The sequence below is a fragment of the Anopheles maculipalpis genome, chromosome 3RL (genome assembly GCF_943734695.1).
Source record: "Anopheles maculipalpis chromosome 3RL, idAnoMacuDA_375_x, whole genome shotgun sequence".
In the NCBI taxonomy this organism is placed as follows: Eukaryota; Metazoa; Arthropoda; class Insecta; order Diptera; family Culicidae; genus Anopheles; species Anopheles maculipalpis.
Genome location: NC_064872.1, coordinates 78634860 through 78650695, shown reverse-complemented (window position 1 = coordinate 78650695; position 15836 = coordinate 78634860). Strand labels below are relative to the sequence as shown.

General features: G+C 43.4%; 3 protein-coding genes across 3 annotated transcripts; 1 reads left to right on the top strand and 2 right to left on the bottom strand.

Moving 5' to 3' along the window:
• Nucleotides 1–985: 985 nt before the first annotated feature.
• Nucleotides 986–2627, bottom strand: LOC126562203 (uncharacterized). Its single transcript, XM_050218647.1, has 4 exons — nt 2006–2627; nt 1653–1923; nt 1434–1580; nt 986–1346 (listed from the first exon to the last, which is right to left on the bottom strand). The coding sequence occupies exons 1-4, from the start codon at nt 2625–2627 to the stop codon at nt 989–991; spliced, it is 1398 nt and encodes a 465-aa protein (XP_050074604.1). The 3' UTR covers nt 986–988.
• Nucleotides 2628–9333: 6706 nt separating this feature from the next.
• LOC126561884 (RING finger protein nhl-1-like) lies at nt 9334–14194 on the top strand. The gene is made up of 10 exons (XM_050218245.1): nt 9334–9472; nt 9539–9711; nt 9886–9966; nt 10819–10938; nt 12322–12409; nt 12710–12912; nt 12977–13110; nt 13175–13321; nt 13396–13657; nt 13721–14194. Exons 1-10 carry the CDS (start codon nt 9337–9339, stop codon nt 14192–14194), a joined length of 1818 nt encoding a protein of 605 aa, XP_050074202.1. The 5' UTR covers nt 9334–9336.
• Nucleotides 14195–14803: 609 nt separating this feature from the next.
• LOC126562974 (ras-related protein Rab-43) lies at nt 14804–15798 on the bottom strand. Its single transcript, XM_050219582.1, has 4 exons — nt 15563–15798; nt 15365–15449; nt 15028–15284; nt 14804–14941 (listed from the first exon to the last, which is right to left on the bottom strand). Exons 1-4 carry the CDS (start codon nt 15773–15775, stop codon nt 14834–14836), a joined length of 663 nt encoding a protein of 220 aa, XP_050075539.1. The 5' UTR covers nt 15776–15798; the 3' UTR covers nt 14804–14833.
• Nucleotides 15799–15836: the final 38 nt, after the last annotated feature.

The window sequence follows — 15836 nt, the reverse complement described above, 5'->3', positions numbered from 1 at the left end:
CTCTGGTAAGGTGGACACAATTATCTACATATATTATAATAATTTTTGTCATGAGAATAAATAAGTAGTTTCATGTTAAATTTTTTGCGACTTTAATTATTAATAATTAGAAGGTATTCAAAAGCGGTTGTTGCTTAGTGAGGGAAGCATCGCTCTTTAAAAGCTTATTTAAGGTTCTCATTATCCATTTTCTAATTTTTTTTTGTTTGGCTTTACAACTTCGGAAGATCGTTGCCTTCCATTTCCGCCTTCTTTGACTTAATTTACCCCAATTAAGATGGTCAGTTTGGTGTACATGACTACAAAACAGACAACACTTCACCGAAATGGTTTTAACCGCTCTTTAAAAGCTGATTTAAGGCTACTCAAATTTTTATATATATTTTTTTCGATTACAGATTACTTACCAAAAATCTTAACATGATTCACCTGGATGCTATTCTCAAGAGGTAAATTGTTTTATTCAGTACAAAGTCACACATTTTGCTGATATTTACACGACTCGGTTCACTTTATTGCGCTTCGTCGTACTCCCTGTTTTAGCTTTAGCGACTAATTCAAAATTATGGGCACCTGTTGCTGCAGATAGTTACAATAAATAATAAAAACAACACTGTCTATTCATCGTACGACAGCTTACATTTGACCACATTCTGTCGTCCATACGCTCGGCGAAAACCAATCGTCCATTCAACAACATGCACCCGCTAACAACGTTCGGGCCTAACAATTAGGAATAAATTACTATTCTATCTAAACGACCGAGCATTTCATGATCTCTGTCCTCGATTTCTATTACACTAAGCTTTACATCAGTAACTCTCAATATTTCGAACGTGTCTACCACTCACCCACTCTAATATCCTTTTGTTGGTCGGATGTTTCTTCTTAACCTATCCCAACCGGAACACCTGCTTTGTAGCACCAGAAACTACAAACCCCCGAGATATGGTTGCCTACAGATTGCGTTGTCTCTGCATTTACTTCACTACATTGCCATCTCCGCTAGATCGCGCTGCTCCAGCTGTACGATCGTGTTTTCTTTGGTGTTGCTGTTTAGCGAACTAGAGGCACGTGGTTCACGCATCGGATATTCATCCCTTGGATCACCTGGAATCTCGTTGTCGAAGTGTTCCTCATCGTCTACATCACGATCAATGTCCGATGGACGGTGCCGTTGCTCCGGTTGCTGGTACATATGTTGGGGGTTATTTGACGAACGGAATAAGCTTCGCGGACAGTCTTTGTAGTATGGGAAGCATTCGCCAGGCCCGTCCAGGCCCCGCCCGACCTTTTCCGCCGTCACGTACTCGTCTAAATGCTCGGAATATGGCGACAATGAGGCTCTGAAGTAGTCAGTACAATAGGAGTACAAAATTGATGATTTTTTTTTTTAAGTTATGAAACTTCTGACCCGAAAGAGAACCACTTACGTAAAGAATAGCTTCAACATCTCTCCGATCAGGCCAAACTTTTCGATCGATTTCGAATGCACCTCACATATGGCACGAAGCATACATGCTCTCCCATCTAGACCAAAGTTTGCGATGAAATCTTCCACCACCACGTACAGGAGCGCTCTGTTGGGGAAGATAATATCCCACAAAAAACAGATAAGATCATAATTCTCCCAGTAGAAACGTTTCCCTTACCGTTCTCCACCATGGAAGGCATGCTTATGTTCTGCCGGAAGTTGTGGCACTGACTGATCGCCATCCTCATCATCCAACCGGTTTGTCGTGATCTTAAAGTGATCATTCGCCGTGCTCGAAATGCTACGCTTCCGTCTCTGCAATCGCATGTAGTCCGACACATAGTCCGCCAGTACTGAACCGGCTGCCTGGCCCATCGATCTTGCAAATAGTGGCGGTAACACACCGAGCGGATTCTGGTTATCCGTCAGGCCCAGCTTATCGAAGTCAACTGAAATGGACAACGGACGGCGTACCGCGTGTCATTACGATTGCAAATGCATGAAACTACTATCCAGATTTAGCTTACTCACTCGTTATGGGCAAACTGATCGAGATGTTGGACAGAAAGCCGGTCGGCGGGTAACGCACAAACGGTAGCGCGATCGTCGGCGCAATCGTTAGTGACGTACCGGGCGGCAATGCTAACCGACCATCATCCGTAACCCAGATCAGGCGCTTCTTTCTGCTGTGCGGTTCGCTGGATTTGGCTGCTGTTCCACTCGTTTGCTTTTCCTTGGTATCACCGCCGGCCACCGTCCCTGCCGACTGTTGGTCATCGGCGTGTGGCATCGATTTTCGATAATCATCTTCGGACACGTACTTTTTCCGGTACTTTTTGCTTTCCTTGCCCAGTAGGCGCTTCTTCGGTTGGGTGTTGTGCGTGAACGACGACGAAGGCGACGACTCTGTAGCAGCCGCACGCGCACCAATTAGCTCGTCGTCTACCAATCGAAAGTGACCGGAATCGGGATGCGTGTCGCTTTCTACCCTGGGAGAGGAGTCCCATTTGCTTGACGGGGTGGATGCTGTGGGACGACTGTTTTCTAAGCTTTCTTGGTGCTTTTGTTCTTTCGATGACGCTCGGATGATAGGAATGGTGAGGAGGGTTAGAAGCAGTACCAGCTGAATACTGTACATCCACCGGATCTCCATTGTGAAAGGTGATTAAGGTGCAACGGGAGGTTTTCCAAGCAACAGCTACCGACAATCACTGACAAAAGAAATATCAACGCAAAACCTCGTTCATTAGTAATATTCGATCACCTGAACATCAAAATAACATAACTAGCCGTCTCTTATGCATGATCATCATCTTACATCAGAACAGTTATCTGGATCATTTGCCGTTTCCAGTTCACACCTTTTCCGCGTAACAAACCGTAAATTAAGATCTCAATTACCCGCTAACGCGCAAACTGTCCACCTCCAAGTCGGCATCCAGGCTCATTGATCATACCAGGTGTACAGAGCTATTGGCATCTGTCTAGTAAGCCACCTCCCACCGTTTTGAATTTGCTACCAGATTTTCACGCAAGCCCGAATCGATATAATCATCCATTGGCATTTCGCGTTAGTATGCCATATAAAGTTAGCTTTGCAAACTCCCGCCCCCCTGTCAACATCCCTAGTCTCCGTAGAACGGGTCCAGAGCTATCGGCTCTGATCGTACCGGTGGAATATGTCCGGAAAAACCAGTTTTCCAGTCACGATTCCCTAAACGACCCACACTCGATACAGTCGGCCAGAACCTACATTCCCAGGCCTTTCCACACAAGTGACAAAGCTTGAACGGGGGGAAGAAGACGATACGATGTACCGTGGCGTCTTCTTGTTCTTACCCTCCACAATCCAGGTTGAACGAAAGTGAAGACGAAAGTTTCTTTTTCCGCACCGTGTCGGTCTACCAAGCCGGTAGTGTATGGACAGGAACGCCGTACCGAACCGTCCAGGACGAGCAGACGCTTTCATCTTCGGTAACTTCGGGCATTTTCCCTTTCAGGCATCCATCGTTACCTCCGTGTGTATGATCTATGACACCGACCAACCGTGGGCACTTTCGTTTTCCGGGTCATCTCTCTAGTGTGTCGCTTTCTTTACTTACTTTTTGGTGGTTCCCCTGGTTAAAAATGTTTCGACCCCTTTCACGACCCCTTTCATGTGTAAACTTCTGGATCAGTGGAAGAATTATCTTGCTCCGTACTTCGGTCAAAGTACATCCTGCAAGTGACATACTTTAATGGTCCTCTTGGAGGTGAAATTCGAAATTTAGGACGAATGCCACTACGGTAGGCAATGACCGATGACAACGCCCCGGCAGCATGGGGTGGTTCGCTCAATAACTCCTTGGATGACCTCCTTATTTTCGGACAACAATTTCACCGCGTCTTCGTGCGTGCGTTAAAACTACAACCGAAGATCGCTATGGAGGAGTTCAAAGATCGCTTAACTCGTTGTGACGCACCAACTGGCAAAGCATCTTTATTCTCCCTTCCTCAAAAAAAAAAACAACACTTATCGACCTTGAACTTGGCACTACTGGTACTGTGGATCACTTTATTGGTTTCATGCAATTTTGCTGCTAGCCCGGAAGTCTATAATTTTGCATGCACTTTCGCCACCCAAAAACTGAGCATGAATCTGAAGCCTTTAGTTGGGGCTTTTATTGGCGTGCTATAAATTGTCCGCGCCTATCAATTATGGACAATTGACGATGAGCTTCTTATTCCACTTTTCACGCAGTTGATACGCACGCCACCATACAATGTTCTCGTCGTAAAACCGCGCTCCGTACATGACGCAGGAATGATTCCATATATAGGGAACGGAACTCAGCTTTACCTGGCGGGCCACCCCTCAACATCCATGAGCAAGACGGATCAGACAAGACTTTAAGCCAAAGGCACGGTAGAAGCTGAAAAAAAGAGAAACCGTCCACCGTGACTGTGTGCTTCCCGGAGCGATATCAATTTAATCCGATTGAGCATGAAATGAGACGATAAATTGCATGGGCTGTGTGCGAAATCGCATGTGATGCACCTGAGAATATGAACGGATGGCTGCAGTGTAGAAACAACAATAACCGGATAATGAAGGAATAAGGTTCGTAGTTTGGGGCTTTTCGAGGTTCGCCCATATTTTGATTTCTCCTTTTTTTGTGTCAACAAGCGTACGTTTTTTGAGCACTTTGGCAATCGCAAAGGAATTCTTGTTTACAAGAATTTTAAACACTGAACAAATGTGCAGTTGGTTTGTAAGTGTATAAACATTAACGGTGAGTTAAAGAGCCTATTCTTTCCTTTGTAAACGGTCGGTATAAACTGTCATTCGGTTCAGTTACTCATTATAAAAAAAAATTTTTTACAGTGGATCGTTAAGCCAACCAATTATTCTGTTCAGTTTAATAATGGTCTAGCCTAGTCGAGATTACTGTATGAGTTTAATAAGATGTTACCTTCATCAGGTTTATTTTCAGCATATGTCACTCAAACAGCACAGCATTTTATATAAATTATCTGCTCTGTTTTGCTGGTCACGTAAATAAATTATTTAAGAAATTCATCAGTCCCTCACTAAGACTACAGCGATCAGTTTAAGAGATCGCTATAGATCATCTTCTTGACCAAACGACCAGGTCTCGCTGACCATCTAATGACTAACTAGACTTGCTGATACCACGTAGTTGGATATCCAGATCCCCGTTTTTGCCGTGTGAAGATCGGTTTCACTGTCGCCATGCCAAAGGACCGCCTCCTCCGTCATGAATTCATTGTGATTCAAAAAGGTCTATTAATTGAGGTTGCAGAAGAAATCTATTGATTGCAGAAGTTGGGAGATTCTGTTATAACTAAAAAGCGTCTACAGTGTTGTTTGCCACTCTTGTCAACTCAATCTGGTCGAAACATAAGCCAAATTTCATGTTCTCGAATTTCTACAGCAGTTAAGGACTGCTGTAAACCCCTGAGTCGGCTAGGAAGTTTAGGAATCAAAAAGTTCTGAACGATCTGGAAGTCATTTTCATCGAGGATCTTCTTCTTAAAATTCTCAGTTGCAGTAGGCTTAAAATAGTTTAAACAAAGTTACAGTAGCCCCTAAGATTTTTTTACTCTTCAACGTATAGAGGTCATGGTATGCAGTTAGCCATGCGTACGGGGAGACGGTAGGGACGGGATTTTACATTCGTTACTGCCGTGTGAAACCATACCACTTTAGAGACTGAAAGTTGAATGAAGGCTAATGCCGCTATCGCCTCTGCCACCGGACAAGACCGGACAATTTAAAAAAAAAAATGCCATGAAATGTCCAACAAAGTATCGAGTATGACCCAATGATCTAATCAGTTGAAAGTGTACGGACACAGTTTTCACTTTAACTTCAATCAATGTAAATATCCGCACAAAGCTGGTGCTGGGTGCAACTGCACATTTAATTGATTACGCTTGATGCAGCGTTAATCTAGCGAAGCCTCAGAGCAATTAGCTATCCCATGCCGTATGGGATGTAGGTACCAACCTTCCTCCTAACCTATACCCACACGCTAATGAGGCAAACATTAGCACCAAATCGGGCGCAATGACCCACCAGCCTCCGACGGGCACGCTTATAATTTCCAAATGCAATTCACGCGTCCCATCGGTATTCGCACTTTCACGCATTCGTCTCAAACGCCAAAGAATGACGTTTTGGCGCATCGGGATGCTCACCAAAGGCGTGTAGCTTATGATCATCATCATCATCCTCATGCGGTGTTTTAATATCTTCGTATGGCATATGCGTGTGTGTGTTTGTGTGCGTGCATAAAATGCCACCTCCTGAAGTCACTGGATCACTGGACGGCCCAAAGTGTGGGTCAAGGTTTCCACCAACCAGTGCCCGAACGAAACGCTTCAAAGGAAAGTGACTAACGAGCCACACCGCACCGTTGCCAGACGATCGATCCGGAAGCCGGCAAGAATTGTGGGATGGAGGGAGTGGCATACACTGGCGGTTACCGGTAGTGACCACGAGATCACGGCACCAGGACGCACAACGGTGAAGCGCAGCAAGACGTTGCGTGTGCTTGTTCGGGTTTGGGGCGGAAACGAGTTTTCCAACCATCGGATCATGCGTCTTGTTTTTTTTTTTTTTGTTGTGCCTCATTCCACAGCCTCATTGCACTTGCACTTGCGGACATGTGTGTCGTAGTTGAGAGAAAACCCACTTTACGTTCATCCCCATCGGTTGATGCCCATCTTGTTGAAGCTTGATTTATTGCATTCCGAAAAAAAAGCTTAATTTCCCTTCCTAAACGATTGCAATGTTTCATGGAGGATTATGTTGACGTAGTAAAAAAATAGTTTCAAGTTTGTTTTTAACAATTTCACTTATAAAATGACTTTTTATCAATTTTAATTCATCTTTTGTTTTTATGTTTTAAATTTAACATTATTATGAGAATTGAATTAGCGATCTTTTATGTTTTTTGACAAACAATTTCTATTTAAACATTTTCTTTAATTTTTACAGTTATAGGGCATTATAAATGTATATGCAATTTTCCAAAACAATAAATTAAAGTAACAAACATACAGAAATAAATTTAATCAAAGATCTAATCTCATTCAAAACGAAAGACTTCAATGCCACATTACACGCGAAACCTCCACAAAAAAAAAAATACACAAAACAATCAGCAACACGATATGACCTAACGCGATGTGTTTTTGATTCTCGAGCTCGAACAAACTGGCCGTTTTCACCGTGCTCACAATCAAGTGAACGAAAGCGACACTCTGGTGATGGCCGACATTGGTTTCACTCTCGTTGCACCAGATCCAGAGCCCCCTAGTCCTAGGGGGTAGGACTAGATTCTCCGGATACGTGACAAAGTGCGGAATAGGAAAACTGTGCACATACACGTGCACATTGCCGTTTCCTCGAGCATTCAATTTTTCACCCCATTGGTCGCGCGAGTTTTACTGGAAAACTGTCGTGAATCCGCCATCAGGAACTGGATGTGTGACTGCGAGTGATTGGAAAAGAGTTGTCTAAAATGGGAAAATCCACACTGTGGTCCGGATATGTATTGGTTAAGTTTGTTGCGCAGAGCATCTTTTAGTGTAAGTAAGATAACATTATCCGGATATTGAAATACGACGCAAAAGTGGGAAGATTCCTGCTCTTAGACTCTACAAGCATACACGTATACTATACACGCATTTTTTTCTGAATAACTCAGCTAAGCGGAGGGAGTCATCGTAGGATGAGAACACTTACACTTTCTTGACTCAGGATGTGTCGGATGTTATCAGAGTCGCTGTTTTTCTTTATGCTTTAGCCCACTTGATTTTGCTCTCTGGATCAAGAAAAACACACCTCCAAACATACGGAAACTATGTTATCATTGGCACACAAACACCGAACACTTTGTCTAAGGTCTCTTTGCTTAACTGGGTCACCTTGTGAAACTGACACTAGCTCCAGAAATTCTCACTCATCTCATCGATATCTATCGAGCTTATTAAACCGATGTTCAAGTCAAATTGTGTCACACCGTGATCTCCTTCCCTACAGCACGCCACCACTGTACGAGCTACTCCTGAGCAAACATTCAATTATTTCGCGATCGTTTTCACACGTCGTGGCTCCACCAACCACCAAATTAGACTCCATCAATTTGCAAGCCCGTTGGCTGCTTCTACCACAGGTCTACTCTCCTTTTCTCACCGCCACTCAACTACCAAATAAGACTCCACAGAAGGACGGTTAGTAATCAATCGAGCGAAACGTACGGTTCGATTCCGGTAGCACTCGTATCACGAAAACGGAAGGGCCCCGTAGTGATCATGAACACACACAAAACACACCAAACCAAAAAACCACAAACTGTGCCGCAAGTAACCGCGTACGTACTGGCGTGCCGCTTCGCTATGCGCTCCGAGCTCGACTAAAGCGCGTCACGGCGGGAAAAAAGAGTTTAAGTTGGCTCCCGTGGTCCGGGGAGTCTGGTCTGGTTGACCGTCCGCCCAACGTTCGAATGCGAATCAGTTCCCCCCCTTGGAAGGAGAAATGGGCAAATGGTGGTGCTACGGACCGGTTAGGGTGTACTGCTGCTGATTGTGTAGTTGCATATCACTCTCTTGGCTGCATACTTTTGCTGCACGACACCTGGCAACCATCGGGTACGATGGGCGCATCTTCCCCGGAGAATGACGATGTGGACGCGAGAGCGAATCAAGAATCCTTCCGCACTACTGACACGGAGCAGATACATGGCTTCTCGTTGTGGGTTGGTCGATAAGTGAAAGCTCTACACAGTTTGTGGGGGAGATTTAAATATTTCGTTCTTCTTATCAGTACTGCGAATTGTTATTTATACATCGGAAGTGATAAAATAAAATTTAAAAAAAGTAAGGGAAAATTAAAATAGTCTAACTGGCCTATCTGTGGTCATGCTGTCAGTGTCCATAAAAACAGCATGATATCTTCTGTAGACATGGCGGAAAACAACAACAAGTCCTCCAGATAACAATTCTTTATCAGATCGCCGATCTCCGAGATAGGTTTCCACATTGTAAAGAAGTTCCTGGTTCGATTGAGTCAGTATCGTTTGTGAAGTGCTCTAAGGTGAATGGTTTTTTGGATCGTTAAAAAGTGTCCAGTGGAAGGAAACAGTTGAAATGAATCGAGGGATACGTACTAGTCGTCTTATTTCCTATGATGACACTGCTAGAAGCCCGCCAATGGCAGTGCCGAATAGAAGTCGAATTTCGGAAACATCTGCGTACAGGAACTCCTTTGAACCCGTCAGTAGGAAGTGAGTTTAAATGGTGGTTTTTGCCCTGAACATGAACTTCATATTTCCTTCTTTATCGCTAGAGAACACATGTCCAAAACCATCGAACAACTATTGATCTGTGGACTTTGTGAGCTTCGTCTTACGGTGCCAAAGATGTTAAACTGTCAGCATACATTCTGTCTTGAATGTTTGGAAGAGAATCTTCACAGACAAGCCGATAAGAGTAAGAATTCTCTATGTAACTTTAGGATTTGATTATCCAAACTCTAGCGAATTTCATTACCCACAGGCTACATCGGATGTGTTACCTGTGGCACTAAGCAACTTCTCAAGGATCCGGATCTAACCGCCCTTCCATCGAACCTGCACATCGACAACATGCTGCAGATGATGCAGCCAGCACCTTCCTGTCCATCTTCGCTTGCTCCTCCAACACCAGTCGGGAGCTATCAGTTGGAGAATGTAAGCGTTCATCTTATCAGCGACATTATGTTGACCACCAATTAATTGGTCACTTATCATGCTTTTTGGAATGATGGGGAGGAAAACATTCTCCCGTTATCTAAGGCACGGAACGCAATTTGTATCCAGAATGATGATGTTTTTCTGGTATTTTTTCTTCTTATGCATTTTCAGAACGTGGCCCCAACTCTACAGTGCTCCAAGTGTCAAACTGTTTCGGAAACGGCTCTCCACAAATGTGATCACTGTATGTCGGTGAGTTGCTGTTGACTTTTTTGTTCTTTTCTTTGAAGTTTGAAGTTGTTTTGTATTTATTTATTTATTTATTTATTTATTTACAATTGATTATTACGGTCCAGTGCCGTATTGTCAACACCGCTTGTGTTGAATAGATTTTCACAGATTTATAAGGCATTTCCTCCTTATTCTTTGTCTTATCCCGGGCATACTCGGTTATGGTTTTTTGTAGTTATCTAATTTTTTTTATCTATTTTAAAAAATCGTAGTGTTTGCTTTATTTAGTATTTTAGTATTTAATTTTCAGTTAACCAAGTATGCACGGGATAAGGCAAGGAATAAGGAGGAAATGCCTTATCGATATGATTATAGAATTTGTTCAACACAAGCGGTGTGGACAATATGGCACTGGAACGTCATAATCAATTATAAAAAAAAAATAAGTTTTGTTATTTGAAAAACTTTTAACTATGTTTTGACTTTTTTATTTATAAATTTATTTTTTTTGTATACCTTTTTATTCCTATCTTGAAACAAAATTTTGTTTGATAAATACCTTTTTTCCCACGAAAAGAGTAATAAGTAAATTGAAAAAAAATTAAAGAAATTCTTGAAACCGGAATCGCATGCCATCCAGCACGAATCGATCCGTGTCTTTTTAATATCCCGTAGAAGGTATGCGGCCTCTTAATTGGATTGCAAACTTCGGGTGTACCCTTTAAAAGAAAATTGCCAAACAAAACAAGTTCTTGCGTGTTGATCTTTCAGCTATCAAACAAAAAAACGCACACAAAATTGATAACAAAACGAGAACACGTATCATTAGCACGGCCGAAAATGAATGCACGCCATTTTCGTTTTCGTTTGCAGATGCTGTGCGCAATCTGTTGGCTCGCTCACGTGGATGAGCTGGGGCGACAAGTCGGCCAGCTCGAGGGTCAGCTAAAGTCGGCCATCCAAAAATTGAATCATAAAATGATCGAATATAAGGTAAGTGAAATTAAAGGTAAAATAAAAAACCGGCTCACCATGCCCTGGGCAAAGTTGGGTGGCGTGCCCAGTCCAAAAATCAAACGCCAGGACTAATACTTGGTGTTGCCGGAGATTGAAGCATCAAAACGCGTCTTCTTCCGCCAAAAAAAAAAGGAATCAAACATCACGGCACCGCTTTAACCTTGCCTGGAAGAAAGGACAACCGTAAGGTTGCGAATAGAGCAATTTTGATGGCCAAAAGTGTGCACACGCCATTCGTGTGATCGAGAGTGAAAATAAGGTCACGGTGGATGACAAAAATGTTGTCTTATCATTCGATCGTCAAGCAGTACAAACGCTGAAGCCGGTCACGGATGATCGTTCGAATGCACCGCGCACGAGCACTATCTTTTTTAAATCTGCAACGGAAGAAAGTAGGTACAGGCGGATCTGATTGACGGATTTGTAGCAGAGGCTTCATATTGGTGAACAAAAAAAAAATAGATGTCTTGTCAAAAACGAGTGGCGCATGTGTTTTCTTATCAGGCGCACATTTGCAAACGGTGGTTATTTAATGTAAGAAATTAACTTTCCTTCATATTTGGTCAATGAGTGAGTTTTAAAGTAGCTGCAGGTCCCCACCGTTCGTAGCTCTGGTAGCGCGTGAATTTGAAAATAGTCGCGCACGTGCGCGGCATGGAAATGACCGTTAATCTACCGCTGCTTGATCCGTTTGCTATCGATGCGGGCGCTACTTTCGGCGTTGCCTTTCGATTGACTCATTGCGAATGCAAAGTATTGCTTCCGACCGTGGCCCGGACACAAAAATGCGCCATATGTTGTCGATAGGGGAATGGTTGCAAAACCACAATGCTTCCACCGAAACGAAAGTTCCGATCGATTGTTTTGCGGTGAAATTGTTCCAATCAATGTAAGGCGGATGACTTACTCCGTGGGGTAGAATGTTAAAAAAAATTCGTACAAACTGGGCCGTATGATATGTGCTAATAAATTAGGTTAGGTTTGAAACGGAGTCTCGAAATTCCACAAGCATTTTAAATTTCAGCGCACGTGAGCAAAGATTCTCGATGAAATATTTAAATTATATTTGGCGCCATTTTTGAATTTTTCAGCGTAAAATCTCGAATGCTGCTTTCAAGTTTTCTTTACTCTCCAGTTTTAGTTCGCTATACAAATGCAAGAGTCACACATAATTTAGCTTTTTGAGTGAACGGTTCGCTTTACAATGCTGGAGCCGTTCTCTACCAGCAACATCGTGTTCGGAAGGTCTGGCTTAGAATACTAACATATTAACACAAGTGAACAAACAATCATTTATGCAAATGTACGTCACACATTCGCCCCCCATCTTCACCAATAACTCTTCTCGCATGCTTTCAGAGCCGCTTTTCCGAGATCAACGACGAGATAATGGTTTGTTTTCGCGACAAAATACACGCCCTTCAACAGCAACAAGCGAAACTATTAGGTGAAATTGATTGTACTTTCTTTTGTGAATATTGCCATTCTACTACCCTTTCTCCAGGAGTCATGCGTAGCTACCGGAATTGGATCGCTTTTGTGCAATGCTTGCCAGACGCTTCCTTACCGATGCGCCGCACGTTCTACACTGTGCTTTTGCTCATTATTAGTTGTCCCTTTTTGCTGTTGCATTTTCATTTCACGCCACAACAAAATATCGCACCAAATGTGTCATGCCCGTGCGGGCTACTGATTTACGCGAATACGTCAATCTATATGAACGAACCACCCAACTCATCGCCCAAAGACTCATCGCAAGGAATACTAAACGATGCGGTTTGTTCGCACGAACTGGTGAGGGAGAAAATTGACCAGCTACTGGTATCGATTTGCCGGCCGATTGTGGGATCAGTTGATCCAGTCCAGTTGTATCTGAAGTTGCACAAGGACATGTCGGTTATACTGGAGGAGGTTTCGCTGTGGGGACGGGAGCGTGTCATTTTTAATCGGGTAGTAAAAACGTCAGAAGAAAGGGGTTAGGATGCGTTGTAATTATAGAAGCTTTCTTCCACAGGATACATTGAAGGTGGAGTCGATATATGACACGCAAACTACACCAACCGTTAAGCATAGTTCCAGTATCAAATCTACGCCCAAGCATCAGCTGCATCCGAATTCATCTGAGGCTTCGGTAACTCAGTTTTACAAGTAGGTTATGTTTTAAGTGTCAAATAGACGCTATTAACTCTGGACTGATTTTCCAAACTTTTAGAGGCCACGTGTACAAACCCAGACTACTGTGGAATCACTGTCAACGACCGACCGGTGTTGGTTTTGCTCCCTGGAACCATGAAGGGTTGGAGAAGCCACTGCTTTATGTCGCAGGATCCGAATGTCGTATCATTTTCGGAATAGATAAGTAATGTCTGGCGGTAATTATATTTAAATTTCTATTACTAATACTTACCGATACAAAAACTGTTTATTAACCAGAACTAATGGCCACATCGTGCAGAAGATAACGAACGAAGACCTTAGCTATCCACAAGGAATCACGTTCGATCCAGACCGGAAGGAACTGTTTGTAACGGACAAGTGGAAGCACTGCATCTTTGTGTTTTCCCAGGAAGGTCAGCTGCTACGAAAACTATGTTCCAAGGGTGATCAGGCTGGTCAACTAAGATCACCGGAAGGGATCGCTTTCTGCACGAATGGAATCATTTTCGTGTGCGACACTGGCAACGATAGAATACAGGTGAGAGGAGTTAATAAACATCCTAGTTAATAGCTGATGGGGTTTCGTCTTACCTTCACACAGTGTCTCAGCAGTACCGACGGTAAGGTCCACTCCCAATTCGGACGCCTCACAAAGGATCAGCTCGTTAAGGGATCGCAGGCGAAGATATCCTCCCGGATGGTTGATCTGAAGAATCCTACCGACATTGCCGTGCAGAAAGACGCCATACTGGTACTGGACGCTGGCAATCGTAGGGTGAAGCTGTTCAGCAAGTACGGCGAACAGTTGCAAGAATTCGGCCAAACCGGTACAATCAACGGACAGTTCCAGTATCCGGAGGTGATCGGGGTCGATCCGGCCGGATTCATCCTTGTGGGTGATGGAGGTAATGCAAAGATACTGGTCTATCGCCCAAACGGGCAATTTGTTACCGCGCTCGGTTCACGGGGTGATTCTGCGGGTAAATTTAACTGGATTTCGGGCATTTGTGTTAGCAAAGATTGGGAAATTGTCATCAGCGATTACAAAAACCATGCGGTACAGCTTATATTCTAAAAAAATAACAAAAATGATTTTCGCTACCGAAGGGGAGCAGTTAAAATAGCTTTTATATTTACATAACTGTTTTTTTCTTGTTAAAATAGTTTCATTCTAAGAGTTCTTCAAATAAATAAATAGATCATATAAAATATTTACTTGTGTTCTAATTATACGTATTCAACTCGACGCTCACTTACTTGCTGAGAGTTTCTTTATGTTCGAGAATAGGGCGCAATTAGATGAAAAGCTAATGTTTAATGTCAATGTAACTACTCATTAGTTAACACACATGTACCATGCCAATTATGTACAGGAAAACTGTGTCACCTTCGTCGCCATTCAATGGCCTACGGGTCTGCGAAAGAATAGGGAGGAAGAGATTTTGAAAACATAGCCATTGAACAGCAACAGATTAGTTTAAGGTACCTTACAGACTAACGCAGACACCATGCTGCTGATGTTGTGGTTTGCTGAATTGCTTAAAACAATGGCATTAACAGTGGCATATTTCAATCGTTGATTCAAATTATAGGATGGATTAATTAGCTTCAAATTGTTTCAACTGCTCGGCCGTCAAACAGTTCTGGTTCGCAATGGTCCTTGGGCATTGGCCAGGTACCGGAGTAGCGTTTGTTCGGCGATAATTTACGCTGTTCACGCCAAATTGCACAGCGCGTTGCACGAATTAGTTGATAAGCTTTTGCTCTGACCTAGCGTAATGCCTTCTTCGTCCTCCGTTGCATTGATTCCATCGTGGCGCCTCTGTAATGAACAAAGCGAATTGTGTAATTGCAAGTTAAAGTGTCCCTGAAGGTGTGTAGGGTCATCGAAAAGATGAACTTTCGAACCTTTAGTTCAGTTGCCAGCGTCATAAATGCATCATCGATGCAGCGATTGTCCTTTGCCGACGTTTCCATCACGAACATCACCTCGGGGATGTACTGGCACAGGTTTTGGGCTTCGGAAAACTCCACCTCCCGTATCGAGTCCAGGTCCGATTTGTTGCCTATCACGAAGATCATCACATTGGAGGCCGTGTACCTTCGCACCTCGTCGATCCATCGTTGCAGACTGAGAAACGATGATCGTTTGGTGATGTCGTACACTAAGAAAAAAGAAAATTGTCGAACAATGAGACTGTTGCACACCTGTTCGTTCAGTTCCATTTTCGATAACGCTACGCACCAATTAAAACACCGTTAGCAGATCGGTAATAGCTTTGCGTAATCGTACGAAAACGTTCCTGGCCCGCGGTGTCCCATATTTGTAGCTAAAATAAAAACGAGGTGATTAAGAATAATGCGTCGCGTGGTATGATGAATATTGCTGCAACTGCCCTTTGGCCTCCTCCGGTGGGATTAGCGTGCACCGTTCTTATCTTACCTTAACCTTCTTCCCATCGACGGAAACGGCTTTCATCGAGAAGTCGACGCCGATCGTGTTGCCGTGGCTTTCGATAAAGTTGCCTGATTTGAATCGCTGCACGATGCATGTTTTGCCGGTGCCGCAGTCTCCGATTAGTACGATTTTAAACAGGAAATCAAACGATTCATCACCAGCCGTCGATATCAACGATGTGGGTCCAGAGGCGGACATTTTCGTCTCGCTTTCGTGAATCACTAGTAGTACCGTTTCTTCTTCAACACGTGCACGATGA